Source organism: Apteryx rowi, unplaced genomic scaffold (assembly GCF_003343035.1).
Source record: "Apteryx rowi isolate R43461 unplaced genomic scaffold, aptRow1 scaffold_284, whole genome shotgun sequence".
Lineage (NCBI taxonomy): Eukaryota > Metazoa > Chordata > Aves > Apterygiformes > Apterygidae > Apteryx > Apteryx rowi.
Window position 1 is genome coordinate 128,326 of NW_020449241.1, and position 22,324 is coordinate 150,649.

Sequence of the window (22,324 nt, forward strand, 5' to 3'; positions counted from 1 at the left end):
TAGAACACGAAGCCAGACATTTAGGTGTTCAAACATGGACTTGGGCACCTACCCTTAGGAAGCAAGTCAGCCCTGGTTTTTGAGTGTCTATAATTAGGAATGTCAGTCCATGCAAGTAAGAGACACCTCTTTGAATAGTAGATACTTCGAACAGTAGATACTTAGACACAAAAAAAGAAGAAGGGAATCTACCTGCTTCTGAATGCTCATGTTCTTCTTTTCCTAAAGGTAGGGAACAAGAGTACTGGAAAACAACTCCTGCAGTCAGGGCTTTGCCTAAAAGAACACCACCACACTAGCTCCTTATGCATGCTTCAAAAATTGAGAACTGGATATGACTACTAGACCTGCTCCTCCTTCAAGGGGGATCACTACATCCTCAAATGTATATTGCTTTAAAACTAATCTATCAGTGGAAACTATAAGGCAGGGGTTTGGGGGTTTCCATACACACACAGCCACAGGAAACTGGTTCTAGAAACAGTTAAATGCGTCAACTAAAATGTTGCTTAAAACTGATTATAAACATATTTAATTGTTCAAATTTAGCAAAAAACACCTGTTTCATTCAGCTGCATTTTATTACAGTTTTTTTTAAATGCAACAGATTGAGTCCTTGCCGAGAGCAGGGAATGCAAGAGGTCACAAGCAGCACTTTGTATAAGCAGCTTTTCTGCCACGGGAAGATAGAAGCTGCGTTTCTGAGAAAACCTTCCGCTAACGGATGCTGTGGGGCTAAAATAACTCACTGAACTCCTTGACAGAGTAACAGACCCCTCTGCAAGGTAGCCCATTTTTAGATAACAGCAGCCTGGTCCAGTTTCTTCATCTGAGTTGACTGTGGGTATTTTATACCTTCTTCAACACACTTCATCAGGTTTCAGCCAATAGTTAAGTATGGTATTAGTATGTCTTGGGGTACAACTGCATGAATAAATTATTATGGATGAAACCAGGAGGTCAGCTGCCCTGCAAAAACCACCTCTACTCATCGTCTCCTGTGGTGTATCATGTGACAAAACCCAGGGACCTTGCACATTCCACAGGAAACCAGGACCAGGAGTGTTACTGCAGAGTTGCTGACATGGTGCAAATACACACTGTAGATTACTCACTTAATTTTTTCATGTGCCCATACTCTTATTACTTATATATAAAAAGTGCTGTATACTTCTGCTGATTTTACAATTGTTTCTTTTTTTTTTTAATATTAATCTTATGAAAGAAGCTTGAAAAGACTCTTCAGAGAACTGTCAAATATTAACCAGTAAAGCCGGACAACTGAGATTTGTTTCAAATAGAATAATTTTTGTTCATACACATAACATTTTGCCATTTTCCTCAGGAGAAAACACACAGTGTAAGAATGGTTCCTACCTTTCCTACTATAAACTTTTGACTTTCTCTCTTTCCACTGGAAAACTCCAAATTCAAAAGCAGAATATAAAAACTAGAAAAATGAAAATGATATTGGAACCAAAATGTTTTCCCCCCTTATTATTATCTATATAATAAAGGTAAATGTTAATAAAAAATAATTTTTCTACCAGAAAAAAGTATTTTTATAAATCTCCTTTTCAGTCAAGGAAAGGTATCATTAAAAAAACAAACAAACAAACAAACAAAAAAAAACCTCACCCAACTTTCAGAATGAAATATATGGTATATATAATAAGAAATCAAATAGGGTGAGCATGTATTTTGTGCCACATTTTATTCTCACTATATGTTGCCTACCTGACCTGAGCATGGCAACTCAGCTGTAAGAAAGCCAAGCTTGTCTTAGTGAATTTAGGAGCGCATTAAACCTTCCCAATGATGTATTTTCTCCTCACAAGGATAGAACAAAAACAGAACAGATGCTCCAGTTCTAAAACAATACTGAAATCCAAACAACATATGAAATTTAGCCACTGAACTTTCACAAGGCTACCAGTAATATAAACGTGCTGTTTATGCACCTCTTTCCCAACACACCTGTCCCCGCAGGTACCTTGCGTTAAAAGCACAGGAGCCAGCCTCCTCTTTCTCACAGAGTGCCATAATAGAGGAGCTATGAGGAGGATTACAGACATCCACAAACACATTGTGATCCGTGACCCACAATTTAAAAGCCAGACGATGCTGCCGCTAAATAGAAAAGAAAAAAAAAGCGTAAGGGAGTGTTAAGAGGTGCAATGTATCTCTCAGCCACCTCATCTACTCTTTACCCAGGAGTGCTTTGGCCACAGAAGCTCTGAGGGCCATGTTTGAACAACGGGTTCCTGAAGGCCTGTGCCAGTTGTTTGCTGGAAGTTGCCAGTGGTTTGCAAAAGATGGGTGCTGTAACAGGCCACTAGTGTTTGGTAGTTGGCTACTGAGAAGCACAAGCTAAAGAAGAGCATGGCTTAACGGTATCTGAATCAGGAGTTAAATAATTACCTTCTTAACTGTAGCCACTTCATGAGACAGACAGAGGAAAAAAATCAGGGCTCTGGAATACACACAGTTTCTCAAACTTGAGATCCAGAGAGAGCTGGCAGATTTCTGCCAGCCATCTCCTGCTGGGTCAGTGATGGCTTTACCGATCTTACTGACAGCAGCAGACTCTCACATTTGAATTCGTGTGGCTAATCCACCCATGAGGCACTAAAAAACTCCAAATCATTTACATGAATCAGGATGGAAGAGGACAACAGGTTGGCGTTAAGTAGCTCTTCCACCTCGGAAGCTGGATCCTGAGACTCCTGCTCTAAAGATGCAAGGCCTGAATGCTGTTCAGGGAGAAACTATTGTACCGAAACCAATGAACAGAAAACATGAGCAATAACATCTATCCTTGGGGTCAAGCAACAGTCAAAAAGACCGAAGGGGTAGAAGAGGATTCCTGAAGAGGATTCCTGAGGTCAATGGGCCAGGGAGGCTGCTTGTGAACCAACAAACGATCTTCCAAAGAGATCTCATGAACTCAAAAGGTGCCAGAGGGATAGATGTACCTAGAACAGACACTGCTTTCTTTATAGAAAGAAGAGTCTTATGAGGCAAAGTCTGTTGGTTGACACACTGGACCCAAGAACTGAGAACTGGCCCCAAGGAAAGGCTGAAGCCAGCAAGTAAAACAGCTTCTTGGTCTGTGCAAGCAGAGATTGGTTTCAGATGAACAGTTAGATCATTCAGTGTCATACATTAGATAGGTCAGCAGAAGATCACAATGGGAGCAGAAAGATATTTGAGCACAGCATCTGCCTCTAGAACTCTCTCTGGGTTTGCTCTTCTCAGACACACAGAAAACAGTACTGGTGTCCTCAACAGAGAATTTGCACCCCTGTAACTTTTAGTTCTTGGGTGTGAACTTAACCTTTAGTATTTATTCCAGGAAGCAAATTTGGAGCTAAGCCTGGGACAAGAGTTTCAGCTCTGGAAGAAGGTAAAATTAAGAATGAATTCATGGGTAGTTCACTGAAATCATTCCATACTCATTCAGCTTTCAATTCCAACTCATCATTTCCATCTGCCTAAATCAGAGATGCAAGAACTTCAAATACCTATCAAGGACCCTGATCCAACGCTCACCTTTGAAACAAAACCTTAAAACTAGATGAATTTTGACTAGTCTATGTGTGAACGTTCATATACATTTAATCCTGCCTTCTACCAGTATTCACTCTAATACTAAGCATAGTTTTTGTTTTGGCTTGGGAAAGTATACAATAGACACACAGTGGCCTTTTCTTTTTATTCCCAAAGGCCAAGGTTTCTTAAACAAATTGGCAAAAAAGAGCTTTAATCTGTTAAATTGTTTTCAGGATCCAAAACAGAAAAAAAAGTCCACATTCCTAATGGATTCAGAAGCTTTTTGCTAAGCACTTAAGCACTAGCAGTTCTGCATTGATTTATTTTATTGTTTTATTTAGTGAAATGCCTGGTACAGATATACAGATTAACCTTTTCTTGCTCATATTTACTATGTCGCCTTCCTTGAAATGGGAACTACAACTATTTTGATAAATGGACTAAAAGGTTGTCTGGTTACATGATAGCTTCTACTTGTGTCCTCTGCTGAAATGCTATTATGTACTCTTCTAAAGCAATGCTGCTCCATGACTCACAGCAGATACTTCTGTGCCTCTCACAACAATAGCTCACTGGGGATACGGAGCCTCAAATGAGCTACAACAATTTATACCACCCATTTATTTTTACTTCTCTTCCAATGATAGATATTCACTGTCACAAAATGTCAGTCTATGTGAAGATTATAAATCTTCCAGCACAGACAAGTAACTACAGGCCATTTTAAATACACAATTTATAACACTATAATTTCCTGGTAAGGCAAGTTAAATTCCTAAAAGATCATCACAATATGAACTAACTCTTCTCAACATTTCAAAAAAATGGTCAAACCAAAGAACCATAGAGCCCACTAACCTGTCGTTAACAGTGGCCAGTAACAGATGACAAAGATGTAAAGGGAAGAGCATAAGAACAGGGCAAACATACAATAATTCTTCCCAAGAATATTCTCCCAGTCTCCAGTGAGTTGAGGTTCCAGCAAGTTCCTGTTCTTACTTCCAACTAACAAGAGAGACTAAATCTTCATAACTGTCTAAGATTGCAAACAAATTTGTCACGAATGTTAGCAGTCACTAGGTAAAAAAACTCCACTAGCTCATTTAAAATAAATTTACTTGTAGATTAACATAATTTTTTAAAAGAACATCAGAGTTTTTGAAGTGCTAGTCCTTTAAATCAGAGCCGTTCTACTTCAGTTCTCGTTCCTAAACAAACACCACAGATACCCCTTGCAGCATGAGCCCAGCGAGGCCTCTCCTGATCCAAAAGGTTAGGAAATGTGCACATGGAACAGCTGTGCCAACAATACTGGTAAATGCTGAACCACATTCACCACACACAAAACAACTTCACTCCCAAATGCTACTTAAAAAAAAAAAAAAAAAAATCCATTTACATTATCTTTTCGATCCAGCCAACCAGCCAAACTCTTGATGGAGTCCAAGGCGGGCGCAGTCCTTGTCACTGTGACCAGAGGACAGCAGTGTGACATGATGGCCCAGCAAAGGAGCACAGGTTCTCCACAGGAAAAGTGTCTAGCACTGACCCTTTTCCAATGAGCTCATGGCAGAAGAGTCAAATTGCAGGATTGTACCAAAATATAGAGGCTACCCGTCTTATATCCCTTCCTGGAGACTGAATCTAAGACCCTTGTCTTCTCTTGAAAAGTATTTTCATGATTATCTCTAATATGCAAGTAAAGTAGGCCAAACCCCGATATCCCTGTCCAGTCAACTCACTGTATCAGGTAGTGACAATCCTGAAGAACTTGGAGCTTAGTAGCTGATGTTGTGACAGAAATTTAAGGGAGGGTGGGAAAAAAATCTCAGATGTGGCATTTAAACAGGCAGGTTAACTTTTTTCCACTGAGGTACCATTCCTTATTTCACCATTTATGGGGAAAAATAATTCTGCAAAAAGTGCAGTAACCAATGGAAAACATCAAGGAAAAACAATTTTTTCAAATGGAGTCTGGTTTACCTTATCTACTCTGCATGCCCTTCCTGTGTACCTTAAAACTCCTCTTATTTATTTATTGCATAACATAGTCCATTTCAGAGATTTATTTTTCTTTTTCACCATTAGTATTCCTTTATTAGTGAAGGCCACTACCACCCGCAGCATCTTACTTACAGGTAAAATAAAACTTCTTTTGCATTCTCCCTGAGTTACTGGAAGCAGATTTACATTATATGGGATATGCCACCACACGCTGTTTTAAACATGCTTTTATTTGAATAACTAAATGGGTAAATCCTGAAAACCTTACTTGGTGTTTATTCAGCCCTTACTTACTGAGACAAACTCCCAAGGACAGAGTAAACACTGAGAGAGGACCTCAGGCCTTCACCCACAGTTATAAACAATGAGCTGAATGTAAATTGTGATTCCCAACTGACACTGGGAGAAAAGCAGCAGCTAATGCTTCTCCTCACTTTGCTTCCAGAATGACTGTATGAAAAGAGACTTACTTTCTCCCTAATAAACTTTGCCCCAACTAAGATTTCCCCCCACCCACAGTTGGAGCAGCAACAGGAAACTTAAATGAAGAACTACTGCTTCATCAGAGGCCGAACAAAATTGAAAAAAGGGAAGAAAAAAAAAAAAAAAAGCAAGCCTTAGTAAGAAATCTACTGCCCAAATACTGATGAAGTTTGCCTGATTGGGATGTGGATTTGTCGCTGTTTAGAAAAGAAAAAAGAAATTTAGAAATACTATGGCATATATACCACCTTGACCCAAGCAATCCTTGAATACCTAGCACTTGCATATCACGCTTCCATTACCGAGATCTCTGTCTGCACCACTTCAGTTTGATTCCCCTATTGCAAGTCATTGAACTAAGGAAAGGCAACAATCTGACAGAATCATATAGCAAGTCAGCAAAATTAAACAAAATTTATGATGTTAGCCCCAAATTGCACACTACTCATTGTAAATACTGCTACTTCCAAAATTTTAAATGTAACACAAAACAATTCAGTTGCTTTTCATATAATTATTTTACTCCCTTAAAAATTCTTTTTAATTGTTTCAGGGCCCAGAGACATCCCAACTGATGACAGAGGACCATCCTAATTGATGACTGAGGACTTCTCTTATAATCACACATTTCATCTGTATTCTACTCCCTCCTTCGCAGTTCAAGTAAGTTCTAAGAAAAGGGTTAACACAAGCAAAAGACATCACCAGTCCTTTCTGTCCTCTATGAGATCTAGACACACAGAATAAGCAGTCTGTTTAACAAATTCATGCCTACTCCTAAAAACAGTGCAAAATAAAGCAACTGGAGAGACCATGCATTATACATAAATATGCTCATGATCTGAGAGAAATCCCATGTTTAGTTCTCCTAGGAACAAAACATTCCGATAAGGAGCTCGGGCTTGACCGAGACTGCGGGCTTCAGGCTGATACATTCTTCTGGGTCTGGAGAGGAGGAATCAGAACTGGTTAGTTTGAAATGTTGATGAGATGTTGAACCTGTCAAATTTGGTATCATCACTTTGAAGAACATACAAAAGGAAACAAAGGAAAATCTTCTGTTACAATGGAGGGTCACTGCCAGTGATGGGCTATAGTGAACAAAGACAGGAATAACAATATATAAGGAGTGAATTAGAAGTTACTTTATCCTGTCTCTTACAATGGAGCGATGCTGTGGTGTCTGTACATCAATGCAGCAACAAAATTCTCAAACATTTCTTGCTATGGAATTCAGAATACAGCAGCATTTTTCTTTCATTCTCTCCTTCCTCTACCAGAGCAAACAAAAGCCCCAAACCCTGTTAAAATATACAAGTGTCATAGGAAATAAAGGTGCAACGGTACTAGCCTCTAGATCTAGATCTCCTAAAAGATAACCTTCAATTCCACAGTATTTTAAGTAGAGAAAAAGAGAGGTCCAACCATGCTGGAAGGATTGCTATACAACAATAAGGCAGCAATTGGTATTCAGAACCATGTGCAACAGATAACTTGTATTTCTGCAGGACCCAAGGAGGAAACCCAGCTTCAAAATCATTCACATACAAGTCACCATACAACAGCAGAATATCACGTCTGCAAGTTGTTTCAAAAATATACAGATATCTGCTGCCCAAATCAGGCAGCAGAATATTTCTAGCCACCAGACTGGACAAATCTTACTAGTCTCAACCTAAGTAGATGAAGCCAGTCTCTCTCGCTCACCCTTTCTAAGGCAAAACGTGGGATAAGGGGTGAGGAATGGGAGAGGAGCCCTATTAGCACTCAGATCTAGAGGAAGTCCAACATAAGCTTTTATATCTATTGTGCTTACATCAAATAGAATAGAAAACCCCAGGAAGGAAGAAAACACATCTCTGGTTTATGGATTTGTTTACCATGCAATGCAATAAAGCATTGCCTGTAGTGTGTAAAAGCTGTCATTTCAGGACACACAAGAGCCTTGCATACTTAAACATACAAGCCAAAATTGTCACTCACATGTCATACACTTCCAAAGCATTGGATAGGTGTAGTTTGTAAATATAAAGACATAACAGTTAAAAATCAACTAACTTAAAAAGTGCCTCAGTCTCCCACCTAATAAAACAGGAATAACAGTTCCTGCTCTCTTATCCAATTCATTCATTGTTGCAAAGAACCCTGAGACCACCAGACAGAAGACACTGCAGAAAGGCTTAGCATAATAAATCAGACACCCTAATATATGGCTGTGTCACATGGGATAGTTTGCAGTTAACCACAGTATGAAAATCACTGTGTCTGTTGGAATTTTCAAAGCAAGCGTTTTCATTGATGTCAGTGAGACGTCTGTAGAATATCAGTCTTCATATAGTCTCCAAGCAGAATATTTTTCAAAGCATTTGCTCTCTCCACATCTATTCTGTAAGCCTTTGAACTCAAATGATCTATTCACAAAAAGGAAGGAGAGTTGACTGCACACTTCTTTGCAAATGTTATTAAACATTATCTGCTGTGCATACAATACAGTGATTGTACTGCTTTCAGCAACATTCCCATGAACAGGTTGATTACCAGCAAAGCAATGGGATGCAAAACTTAGATTTCCATGACAGGCATACATTAAATAGGAACCTCCCATTCTCCCAGTTACCAAGGCATACCTGAGCTTTGAATTATGTCAGGCCAGGAACAAAGGACTCTTGCTCATAACAAAAACTTTTAATAACTCATTTACTGAGAAAGCCTTCCTTTCATCTCTGCCAAGCTTTAGGAAAGGCTGGGAGGCAAGCAGAAATAAACATTATACAGACTCACCACTGCTGGTTTTAAAGTAAACTCTCCAACTTCCTATTTACATTTCAAGATCTTAAGCTTTGTGGTTTACTAGTTCTGCAAGTAAGTGCTTTGGGTTTTGGAGACTGCCTGCACATGATCTCCCACCACTACTGAAGTCTGCCTAGCTTTTATTAATATAATAAGGAGGTCAGAAAAGCAACAATCTTTTATATACCCTACTAGCAAAAATACTTTACTTCTCGCCTTTTAAAAACAAAACAAAGCACACTATGGCAAATTAATGCCAGTGAAGGGAATATTACAATTTTGTTTGTTTCTTTTTTAAACCAAGGATGCTAGAACACAGAATGAGAAAGTCTCATTAAAAAAAGGGTGTGGAGGACTTGTTTGAGGGACGAGCAGAGAAGGCAGCATTTCTATAGAAGTGCAACCCTTCCAAGGCCACAGGCTGAAAAGGCACATAAATAGGTACTGTGACCTTTTCCTTAGAAGACTGTGTCCAGTAAGGATGGGCAACCTGTAACAGAGTCGTGAAGTAAATGTGGTTTTCATTTCATGCAGCACTGAATGTAAAACATCTTCATTAGCTGGGAAGTCAGCACTGTGACTGCTGCCAAATGCATATATAAGCCAGCAGAGCTGAACTGAATGAGGACAGAGTAAGGGAGAGGTTCCTGTGGCACTAATTTATTTCTCTCGTTTGAAAGACACTAGCTCTGTGATTCATATGTGGCAAACAGGCCTTACAGAAGAGAAGAATATTAAAAAAGCAAGAGGGCAGGGGCTTATCCATTTCATAAAGCTTGCACAGATCATTTAAAAAACTTTTCTAGGCTACCTCAGTTTCAATAGTTTAGCTTTTGTTTTTATTTTTTTTCCTAGCGTATTCCTCCCTTTTCTCCTCACTCTCCCTACCCTCCTAAGCCCAGCCCCTTTCCTCTGGTCAGGAGAAGGACAAATTGCTGCCTTTGCTAAACCCTGGGCCACAGCCAGTTGGCACTCGGAGTCATTGCCCAGGGCTTCAGGCCTTGTCCCCTCGGAGACTGCACGTTTCACGTCGGGGATGCATGTGCAGCAGTGACTAACAGCGTGAGGCTGAAGTGCTGCACGCAGTCCTCCGACTCACCCTCCAGAAACTCATTGCCTAGTGCCATCCACCTAGATTAAATATAGCTGGCAAAGCAAGTACCAGGCTATTTTGTCCCAGCAAGTTTTCCCCTCTCACAGATGATTTCAAGCAGCTGAGGAGTCCCTCTGTAGTAATTACTCAAAAGTCTGCTGCTTTAACAACGTGGCATGTTCTGAAGAGGAGGCTCTCATATCAGAGCCAAAATATACTGAATCCACTTGCTGGTCTGGCTCCCACTGAGATTACAGAGATCAGGCTATGAGAACACTTTGAGCCAGCATGTCTCTGCAGTCTCCTCTCCAGGATGTACTGCAAAGGACACGTACTGTGCATGCTTTGGGGGTGGAAACGTGCTTTACACTCTATTTGTGTGAACAAAGCTGGCAGCTTGGGCGGATATTGTGGAGCAAAGAAGCTCTATTGTGTTTGCCAGTCATCACGAGAATCAAATGAACAAATTTAGAAYAAGCAAATCAGGCTGAAGTTCCTTTAGCAGAAACAGACAAAGACTAGTTAGGCTTGGTAAAAGAGAGCATGGGATATTCTTTCTAAAATAATCCATAGTAAACACTGGGACAGCAAAATGAACTGCCCATTTTGTTATTCATGTAGTTGTTCCATCTCCGTCTCTTAGATCATGTAGTGAATTTGATGAGACAGAAATAAATTACTTGTGCCTCTTCAATTTTAAAAATGACTAAACTACAATTTTCAAACCACATATACATCAGCACAGGCAGGAAAAAAAGAACTGTGCACCAAGTCAGGTGAGTCAATTCCCAAGGTCAAGAGTCACAGGAATACACAAACAGATGAAAAGGAAGAGACCACATCTAAATCAGAAAAGATTCCCTGATCATCCCAGGTAGGAAGTTTGGCCTACAGAGAGCTGATAAAGGAGAAGGAATGACTAAAGAAGCACACAGACCACAACATCAAATGAAAAGAGAAAAAARAAACAAAACAAAACAGAGATCCTGAATAGAAAGGAACGCATACCTTGTATATTTGGGACTCAAACTGCCAGCAAATTTAGACACACACCCCTGCCTCAGTAAGCTGAAATCAGGCCAAACAATGTTCCCACTAGAAGCTGCTCTGACTACTTCCTTCAGCTGTGAATCCAAAAAGGTGTTAGGGCAAGAATGACAAATATTTTTATCATGGAACAACTGTTCTGGGACAAGTGGAAAGCAGAACACTGATCTCTAACCGAGCCTAGTTCACCACAAAATAGGTAGTAATGAGAGTTTAAATATATATATAWAWWTWTATAWWATATATAWWATAWAWATATWTTATATATATATATTTAAACTCTCATTATATATATATATGATGAAGAAGGCTATTTTATGTGGTGCTCTCCTACTTTATCTCTATTCAATATGCATAAAGAGCACATAGCCTGTATACATACAAGATTAGTAAGGACCCCAGATTTCAGACAACAGTGGGTGCTGGGAAAGAAGAACCCTGCTCTCCCTCACAGTGGACTTAATCTCGCAGCTCTGCATGCATGTCCCTGTCCCTCCTTGTCCCCCACAGAAGCCCCAATCTCAGAGAAGAGGCATTATGCTCTAGTGACTCCACAACCCTCAGCGTTTGTGGTGYTCCCACTCCAGATCTATCCATTTCTGCTTACCATTTTAAATTACTACTAATTTCTTTCAAAATCTCTGGCTACCAGAAACAATTGCAGAAAGGTGACCAAAGCCACACAGGTCACACTGCGCTCCACACACTTGTCCCAGAGCCCCTAAACCTTCATAGCCTCCACACAGCCTCTCATGTGCCCCACCAAGCTTCTGCATCAGAGCCCCAAACCTTCTCTAGCACTCCCACCTTCTTCCCTTCCCTCTCTCCCCTTCACAGCTCTTGCTGGCTTTGGTGTCCTTGGCTATAATCCCGTATCACTGTCACCCTAGCACCTCAGCCTAATGCTCCCTTTCACCTCTGGCACCCTCTCGCATCCAGCCTTCTCACTGGACACCTCAGCTGGTCAGGCCTCTATCATTAGGCCCCTGATTCTGCTTCTGACCGAGACTTGAAAAACTAGGATTGGCAACCAGGTTGCTTTTATAAACAATTTAACCCAAAGAGACCCTGGAAGACAGAAAAAGAGAATGTGTGCATAGCAGTAAACATCTACTATCCCTTCATTTGACCAGAGAYAACACAATGTACTGAAAACGCCATCAACAAATTCTACAGATCTCACTTCACAGCATCTGTGCTTAGACTTCAAATGAAACTGCCTAACTGTATCAGTTCCAYGACCATAACGAGAGACATTTTCCCCTCAGGCCTTTTAAACTTGAAACCGGTACTGCTACTAATGTATTGTTCTAGTAAGACAGACCCTGACTAGTACTACGGTCCCCATCTATCAGGTGTCAYGTAAGCATATGCAAAGCCATAGTCTCTGTATCAAAAAGCTTGCAACCTAAAGAAACATTTTACTTTCAGGAAAAAAAGGTGTTACTCTGTAGAATTCGTGCCTGGGAAGAGTGCTACACTGACACSAGGTACAGAAAACTGCAGGATTTATCTACCAGAAAGAAGCAGCAGTAYGGCTAGACTATCCACTGCGGGCAATACTTGGGAGTTTCTACTTGTGAGCACTGTGTGTCACTCTGCTTGTTTATATTACTGCTCTGCTGTTTGCTAACTGGCATCCAAGAGTTAACTCAGTTCTTGGTGGGTTTACACATCTGCAAAAGGGCAAGCACACTTACATTTAGGAGTGGGACAAAATGATACATACGTCTGTACCTGCAATCCCTCCAATCACATRAAGGTTTCAGAAGAAAACAAAGGACTTTTGAAACTTTTAAAATGTCAGGCCCATAAGACATTGGCAGGAGGAGAGGCTTTTAGGGAAACCAATTACCTGATTCCCAGAAGTTAGAGCATGTATGTTAGACCCATGCAACTACTAGTCGGGAATATTATGCAAGCTGCTCTTTCACTGCCTCAAACCTGTTGCTATTTTACTGTGAAAAAACACTCACACATTTTGAATATGTGTTTCAGAGTCACCATGGCTACACAAGGAAAGTCTCCTTAAAAGTCTGAAGACTAAATGTGGGTGCTTGAGTTTAGAAACCCTGTCTAAAAAGCACGATGACATGCAGCAGCCCACTCAGAAATGCCGGCCACTGAGTATCTGTCACTTGAAAGGAATACCTATGCTGCACAGAGAGATCAAAGCTACAGCAAATTAATCCCAGCCCTAAACTAGGGACAATCTTTCAAATGTAAAAGGACAGCTGATTTGCCATTCCAAATRCAAATTCTGCTGACAATTTTTGCTTGAGCAAAGGAGGCAGCAGAGAATCATGTAATATAAATAACTGTACAAAAATTTTCAAGACCATCATTTTTTTTCCCGTGGGTGAGAAAATGATGAGCCCTGAGGTGGCAGTGACTTTCAGCAACTACCAACTTGGAGCTGGACTTGGATCAGTAACCTAATTACAGCATGCTTTCTACCTCTTACATGGGCCATCCAAGTATCTCAGCAGAACACTGTTACAAAATGTTTTGTGTGTGTCCCATTACAAGACTGTCAGTGGCTAATTTCAGAAGTGTATCCTCACTTAAAAATGGCAGTTCTACCACAAATTAAGCTATTATAGCCCTGAGTAAAATTAGGTTCCACATTTGTACTCTCTAAAATATCAAAGGCGTGATTAGCAAAGTCTTTTGTTCAAGACCTCTGGAGTCCTTGAGGTAACGAAAACTGGGTCATAGAGTAGTTTCTCTTAAAATTTGAGGTAAATGCCCCGTTCAAGCAATAGGAGCTTCTGTGACTCATGGTGCATTCAGTGCAGAGAATGGAAACACTGTACCCAGGCACATACACCAAGAGTAGCACCCCTGCCCCCACTAAAAGGAGGAAGGGGGGAAAAAAAAGCAGCACAGCAGATGATTTTGAACAGTTTCCTGTTATGATCCCTTGAAAGAAATCCAACCGTACTTTCACCCTGCTTTCTGTTTTCTGAATTTCTCCTGACAGTTGGCTCTTTCGTTTGCCAGAACCACAACAAAGGAAGGCCTTGAGTTTCCACACAGGCCATTTTCTCCCTCTCTCCTCTCTGATCATCTCACAAAGGTATTATTGTTGCTGGCTCACTGGGGCTCGGTGCACCTGAGGCAGATCAAAGGCACTTTTTAATGCCCGCCTGACCACACAGGTCTCTCTCCCACTGCATTAAATTAAACCCGATGATTAATCTCTGTAGCCCTGAGGGTCCCTTGGTGCACACAGAGAGAAAATATATATTTCTATCAAAACACAAGTATAATATACTTTCATTTTATAGCCCTAATTAAAAAAAGGAACAGCTAATTTCAGCCAAATGCAGCTGCATATAACTCTTAGTAAAACACAAATACAACTGCTGTGTGTGCTCTATATTCACTTCATACAGTTTATGCAGGTATAGATAAAAGAATAGTAAACCAGTCCTTTCACAGATTAAATCCAGAGAAGCTTAAAATTTGCTTATTGTCTGCCAGCTAGAGATTGTTATACCTCTGAGCAGATGAGTTAAAGGCGGCAGGTAAGGAAATGCTTATGAAATGCTGAGTAGTTACATTTAAATTAAAATCAATTTAAATTTATCCAAAAATTGCACAAGCATCTATTCCTGAGTTTGCATTCAAATGATTAAGAGCTTAAAAGCTTCCACCTTGTCTACGGTGTGTAGTCTATGTATGACTTCAGGGTGACTTCAATCACAGAACAGAATATTGATCAACATGGGCTTTACTGTGGAAAGATTTGTCACTTTTGTTACATTAGCATAGTTAATGGAGCCACATCTCTCCTTGCCGTGGAGTACGTGTATACTGGTATGTTTTGCTCTAGTTTGGGAAGCAAAACAAGCTCTAGTTGTGTAAGTGGGTCTACATTAAAACTTATCAGTGTACATATGTGAAAAATTAATAAATAACCATACAAATATCTTCTTCCAGAACCAGTTACACTAAAGAAATAAGTTACAGCCAACTGGCCTATTTCCAGCTGCTCAACATTGCCCTCAGACCTTCTGGGGAAACTGAGTGCTGCTYAGCTCATTTCAGTCCAGTATTAGGTCTCTATTAGCCCAGCTCAGTTTAATGATTTAAACTAACTCAGCTAAATGAAACAGGTTAGGAAGAGTTCACACAGATAGCTTCTTCTGAAGGTCTGAAGGGGCAGAAACCTCCATCAAAAGAACTGGAAACTGTAATAGGTAGGAGCAGGCTAGGAACGGTAACTTCTTCTGCCAGTCCTGGTACTTGCAGAGTGCCCTGCCTGCGCCTTGACGAGCACAGATACCAGTGTAATTTTTCAGAGACAGAGGAGGTCTAACAGTGGTGGGATTCAAGGCCTGAAACTCTGGTTTAGGTAGAAATCCAAATACACTCCAAGTTTTCCACAGGATTTAAGCCTCTGTTAAATGCTCTGCTTCACAAAACTGGGATTATTCACAAAACTGGGATTATTCATATCCTTAAATTCAATCATGTGCTTAAATGCTTTGCTGAACTACAATCTGTATGACAAGTTCATCACTTTAAAACATGCTGTTACTATGAAGACAACTTACAGACTCTGTTAAGATTGCCATTTTATTTATTTATTATTTAAACAACTTCTTTTCTCTACCGGAGAGCTCTCTCCATGAAGCATGCCAGTCCTTCCTAAAGCCTCTAGCACTCCTATTGCCATTTGCTCATTTAGGAAAAATCCAAGTTATAATCAGTCTAAATTTAAGACTGTAATGAGTTTTAAATAAAAAACGTGGCAGAAAAGGGTACTTATCTAAATGGAATGCTTTCAGACTCATACATTTTAAAAAGGTATAAATTTCAAAAGCAGACACTAAATTTTAATTGCAATCTCAGAAAAAGCTTTTGTGTTAATTCASAGAGAAAAATTAGCAAAGTGAAAATTGCTTATCAGGGTTTTTCTTTCTCTTTAGTCATGATACATATCATAATTCTATAGATCATGGCAGCTTTCAGAGGTAGATGGATTTATATTGATTAAGYGAAGAGGTGGGGGAGAAGGGCTGTGACTAAAGACATACACTCCTCCAAATACACTATTCTGTAACACATTAGCGACAGGCTTGTCACGGATAACTCAAACTCAGTCTTTGGCTCAGATTTCAGGCTGCTCTTTAAGCCACTCCAGCATCGTGGTTTTTACCTTTCATGTCATTTTTTCAGTATTGATTTCTACTACTATTAAAGTTCTTGCTTAGTAGTAAATGCATGGTAATATATAATTAATATCCAAAGGTAAAGCTACAGTTACCAGAAAAATCAAGGAAATGGAAAGGGGTGAGAGAGACAGAGGTCATTCTTCCCTTCAGAAAAACTGGTTACTATATTCTGTACAAATTAGGACTAGGCATACAACCTACCCCCATGTGGCATGAAGATGTTCCACAGATCATAGCAACTCGGGATGTAATTGGCTCATTTTCACATGGCAGGTTGTGTCCTTTCACATCTGCTCCAATTACTCCTATTAAAATAAAATTAAAATCCCATTTTAAAAGAAGAATAACACAACCCTCACAAAACAGAGCTTTTTTGCACACAAATAATTGCTATCTCACATCAATACCACAAATCAAAAGGTCTATTTAGTCAATGAACAACTTTATTTTATTGATTCAGAAGAAAATATATTTTCATTCCAGATACATGAGAACACCAGATCATTTTCTCTATACTCATGTTTATCATCATAATTTTTAAACATTTCAACTATAGCCAAGACCTTTATTGTCTTAGATAGTGTACTAACTTGTAGAATAAAAGGCTGCCCTGTTCTGAAAGGCACTACAGTAGCGTGCAGATATGTTTATTTGTTCACAGTTTATCATGCACGTACTGCATGTTGTGTTTTGTCAGGGGATGAGTTGGAGAAAGGGGTAACTTGGCAGCAGAGCGGACGGCTGCCAGTTTTGTTGTCCTGACTGCTGCTGCTGTTCTGTTGATGTCAGACAGAGCCATCTAAAAGACGAGCGACTGCTCCTTCCCAAAGGGGAACTGTGCTCAGCTTGGAGGAGCTTCTGCATGTGGGATGGGACAGGAAGGACGACAAATGCAGCAAGCGCTCAGCCTGCAGCCAAGTATAAACCAGGAGGTCTCAGAGAGAAGCCAGGTCCTGCCTACACAACAGGGCAGACCTACAGCCAAGCTTCAGGATGCAGCACCACATTACGCATTAGCTCAGTTTAAGGACAGGGTATTACCAAAGGAAATTCTGCCCTCTCCTCCTCCTCTTAGGCTGCATGCTCGCACCACACCGTGCTGGATCCAGCAAAAATGCAGTAGCAAAGGCCAAATAATACTGTTTTGTTTGTCTTTTTTCTYGTGAGCATTATTTCTCAATCAGATCAATGAGCGGTTTGGAGACTGGTTTGCTAATCCTACCAGAAAAAGTCCTGAGGATAAAAGCAATTAGTCTTTCAACTCACCCTACCACTGCATGATCACAGGGTACAAGGGGAGGAGCAGGAGCAGGAAAAGAAGGAAGGACAGAAAATAAGCCCTCCCCTCTTGACCAGCATTAGGTCAGATAAAGGTAAAGCTTCTCGGAGGTCACAGAGGGAAACTTCCCTACGAATGTGTGGATGTTGGAGAAGCCAGGAAGCCTTTAAAATYTGCTGGACTGAAACAATGGACCAACTCTGCAAGGACAAAATAGGCAAGGGATAGATTTCTTTCAAATCTTTTATTTTAATCTGTTTTTAATCTGTTTTACCCAGGAGATATGTGTTTCCTATGAAGTGTCCAGTTTCCTAATACATTTTTCAGCAAAACTTAGCTTTAGAGAATGGGAACTTTTCGGTGTATTTTAATGTGCACACTTTAACCAAAGGTAAAGCAGTTTCACCTCAAAGTTCTGGTTAACCTGGCATCCAACTACAAGCATATTGAATAAATAAACAACAGTAATATTTCCCTTTTTCTTGTCTCCCTATCATCCTTATTTTACAAATAGGGAATCTGTGTTCAGASAGACTAAGAAAAAAACTACAGATCTCCTCTGTCAAGCTACATTTCTTCTCATTGCAGGAGGATCACTAAGACATTTGCTGCACATTTTGTACATTCAAAATCAAAGTTAAAGATGCCATGTGTTACCTGTGGTTAGTATGTGACATGTCTTTAACGCCCTCTCATTTAGGCCACCACTGCAAGATTCTGTTATCAAATCAGTCTGTTACAGTTTGTCTTATCATAGTTACAAGGTTGTTATGGTATTATCATGGCTGGAAGTCATTTCAATATCCAGAAAATTAAGGGCTAAAATTTCACAGCCTTCAAAACTCTGTCCTTATGTCCCTTTATCCTAGCTGGCTTATGACTGTGTCGGTAGCATACCTGTCATATAAAGAGCTTATTTGTAAGGAGAAACAGAAAGCAAAGCACAGCTTCTGCCTCTTATGCTTCTTTTTTCACTGTTCAAACACAGACACCTAGAAGCTCGTCTTAAGCGTTTTGGATAGGGTTGTCTAAAAGGCACTTTTCTGTACTAGGCAATATCACATTAAAACTTCTAAAAATACTTTAAACTATCATTCACACTTTAGAGTAAACAAATCTACTGAATTATCAGCATATATTGCAAATTTATTTCTACAAACAATAAAAGATTGAAGAGCCTCATATTTAGATACCTGTTAATCACAAAGAAAACATTCTTCTGCAGAGTGAAATCTGAGCCTTGTCAAAATCAGCGGGAGTTTTGTCAGCAACTTTACTCGTGTTTAGAGTTACTGGAGTCTTCCTGTTTGTGATTAATTGAAGTTGGATAGCAAATACGTCTGTAATATTCTAGTAATAATGAAATCTTAGATGTTTAAATAACTAAGAATAAGTTAAGTGCTGCCAAAAGTCACTTTTACCCTTAGCTGAGTTGTACTGTTTTATACTCTGAGAAAGATTCAAAATTTTGTGAAGATTCTCAAGAGAGACTGAAACCAACAAGTCTCTAWACTACATAAACTGTACGACACATTTTAAGAAAGCAGGCAATGCTAAGCATTCACACTTTTTGCTCTTTTCCATAGTGACAAAGTACTTTAGATATTGTACAATAAATTATCTACTTTTTGCTTAAATGGTGTCTTTTCTAACAGGGGCAAGGTAAACATCTAGTTTATTCAAGTCAATCCCAACAGACTGGTCTCCCATACTCACATTTTTATCTGTAGGCTCTTTCAAATTAATACAGAAGGTCAAAATGAAAGTCATATATCTAGCCAGCTTCTAGATTTTTACTTTTGTATAACAGGTATCAGATGGACTGATTCAGGCATCATAGATGACCTCCACTGATGTAAGTATCAAATAATTCTCCATCTCCACTTTATTTCACTCAGAACTTCAAAGTCTTTCTAAATTCCAGGACCCTGACCATCAAAAACACACTTTATATCCAATGAAAAGCAGTTATGAATCCTGTGTCAAAAGTTACTAACACTGAAAACAAAATGTCCATCATGCCATTTTGGTTCAGCCTGCAGGATGCAAAAGAGCCCTTTTACTCTGCTGTTATAGACTATTTTTAATACTACCAGCAGAATGTGTTCAAGAATAACGACACCCACTGGAGGTTACTGCCCAGCAAAATAATCTAACACATATTAATATACAAGTCATATCCTTTAAACAGACTGTAATCCTCAGCATTTCAATACAGAGCACAACATGGAGTAAACACTGGAGCATATATCAGTCCCTTTTCAAAATAAAAGTTTTACATCATTTATGAGTTGATTTCCAGTATTATTATCATTTCAATATTTTCACATTTTAATTCACTGTTTCAGATCTCTTCTTTACTTTCTTTTCTTCTGTGCCTCTTCCTCTCATTTTTATAAAATGAATGTATTTTAGTGCAATGCCATTCTTCATATTTTTATCAGAACACTGGGCATATTTTTATCAGAACTAGAGACTCTTCATTTCTTTCTAATTTTATTATCTGTGTTCTCCTTTTGCTTTTCTGTTTTCCTTCACCACTTTCAGCTCTGTATTCTATACATTGGAGGTTAAACCAGACTGGAAGATGATGAATGTTCTTGCTATATGCACTATGGATGAAGGAGAGCAATTCAACATTTGAGATGTAGCCTCATTATTTATTCTCTTCATATACAGTTGCATTCTCTGGCTCTCATTTAGGCTCCTGCTGTCCTTTTTGCTACCAAATCTTTTCCCTTTTACTGTCTTTTCTGTTAGTTCCCCTGTCTATTTATCCTTCCTAGATTGAAGAGGGATGAGTTGCATCACAAATATTCCTCTTATCCCTGACTCTACTCAGTTACTAGTGATTTGCATGCAGGTTCTCCTGCTGTGTTACTGACTCCTCTCTGTGATGCATCTCTCCCTCTCTAACAAAGACCTATACATCTCTTCCCCCCGTGATGATTTCAGTAGTCTGCTAGTCTTTGCGATGTCATCTGGGAAAACATATTATGATCATATTTTCATAAACAGGACTTGTATAAGCAGGCCATCTCCATCCACTGAAGTTTTCCTACTCTGTTGGATGCCAGTAATTACAGAAGAGATTTCTAATGCTAGAGCTCCTTTACAGAAATCTGTAGCAAGTGAACAGACAGTTGCTCTCTCTTCTTCATTAAATTCAATTCATTTAATGCAGTACATGAAATCTACTGGGCAAATTTTTTGTGTTCTGAATTTAGTATTCACATAATAAGGCAAATTAAATGAAGGCCCTCTACTGTCATTTTAAAGTGACAGTCTAGTTTTCTAGCAATTGCTGATGCAGCTTGGTGCATACCGTTATTTCCTCTGCACAGGAGGTTCTCCACTCCTCACCACTGGAGCTAGCTGAAAAAACTCCAACAAAAGAATATTTACTAGAATTCACCAATACAGCTAAATCAAAATTATCAGGAAAAGAGTGGCTATATTGCTGAAATACTGCAGGAATCATGTAGCCCTCAGTCAGAACTTGCTCCATTTCATGCAATGTCACCTACGTGCTTCACTATTGGCACACCTGGACAGATTTCCAAGAAGTCTGAGCTTTCAAAGTCTTGGGACTAAGGTCTTTGAGGACACTGCTATGGAGGCTGGGACTCTATTTCTTTTCATAGTTTATTTTGACAGTTTTGATTTTCATACCTAAATAGGAGCAAAATCAAACTTTGAAATTCCCCTTTGAGAAATGGAATTATTTTTTCCTGTCCAAGTATACCCATCCATAATTCTTGTAGAGTCAAGAGAACAGATTTCAAGCTCACACTCCATTCTACAGCGCATTCCTCTTCAAACATATGGAAGTTATCCCTGGACGATGACTACTGAAATACGAAAATTTACTTTTCATTTGCATATTTTCACTGAAGTACCATGCAGGTGACAACACAAAAAGAGTGATTAACTCCAAATACTACACCATATTATGAACTGGTACATGATCTTCAGAATTGTTTCAGTACAATTTTTTCATGTCATCTATATCTGGTTTAGATCAGAGGAAAACTTAACACTGGCACAAATATTGCATTTTCACTGTAGTTCTATAGAGATTTTAACTCCAAATACTAAAGAGATTTGGGATTCAGCAAATAATTCTCCATTTTTAAATAAATACTTTGCTTTACTATATATAGTATGAAGACAGGAAGAGAAACTTCCTGACTAAATGTTCATGATTTAACTCTTGCAAAAGCTTTTACTGATACATGTTTATAGCAAAAGATCTGATGCTATAGTTCAGGTTGGAAAGAAAAGGTTATGTGGCTATGGAGGAGTCTGTCTGTATATATTTGAGGCAAAAAAAAAAAAAAAGCAACTACCTGTGTTAATGAAATGTAAAATTTTAAATTAAGGACCTGGCTTTAAAAAAAAGGAAACTTCTCAGAGTTTGTTGGCACAATAATGTTCCTATTTCAGGCTGTCTTATCAATTCATCCTTTTTAAGAACAGAAAATTGCCAGTGCACATACTTTTAAAAACATTTTTACATACCTACATTTCATATGTCTTAGCCAATTAGGATACTAATCTATACAAACACAAACTTTTTTTTTTTTTTTTTTAAAGAGATTCACAGTTGTAGAGACACACCACATCTACAGCTATGACACTAACAACTTCAGTCTTCCCTGCTATAGACATTCCTTTTTGCAGCTGGTCAAAACAAAACACTAGATCTACAGTTAATCTTTCTGAGGCAATAAGAAAAGCAACATACGCGATTACTTAACTTCATCAGAAACAGTTATCAGAAGCAAAGCAAACAGATTTAAACATTTCAAAATTTCCAAGCCACAACTACTAGAAAAAAAAAATAGATTTGAAACACCACAGCAAAATACTAGAAAGAAAACTGATATTTTA

At 39.1% G+C, this 22,324-nt stretch overlaps 1 protein-coding gene across 37 annotated transcripts in view; it reads right to left on the minus strand.

Annotated features, from left to right (window-relative positions):
• Positions 1 to 22,324, minus strand: part of FGGY (FGGY carbohydrate kinase domain containing) — a 343,412-nt gene that overhangs the window by 61,932 nt on the left and 259,156 nt on the right. For all 37 annotated transcript variants that reach the window (XR_003254040.1, XR_003254039.1, XR_003254042.1 and 34 more), the window contains one exon: positions 16,354 to 16,457. Coding sequence is in view for 3 of the 37 variants with exons in the window: in XM_026069036.1 (XP_025924821.1) it covers positions 16,354 to 16,457 (104 nt within the window). In the remaining 34 variants the exon portion in view is untranslated. The remainder of the gene's footprint in view (positions 1 to 16,353; positions 16,458 to 22,324) is intronic.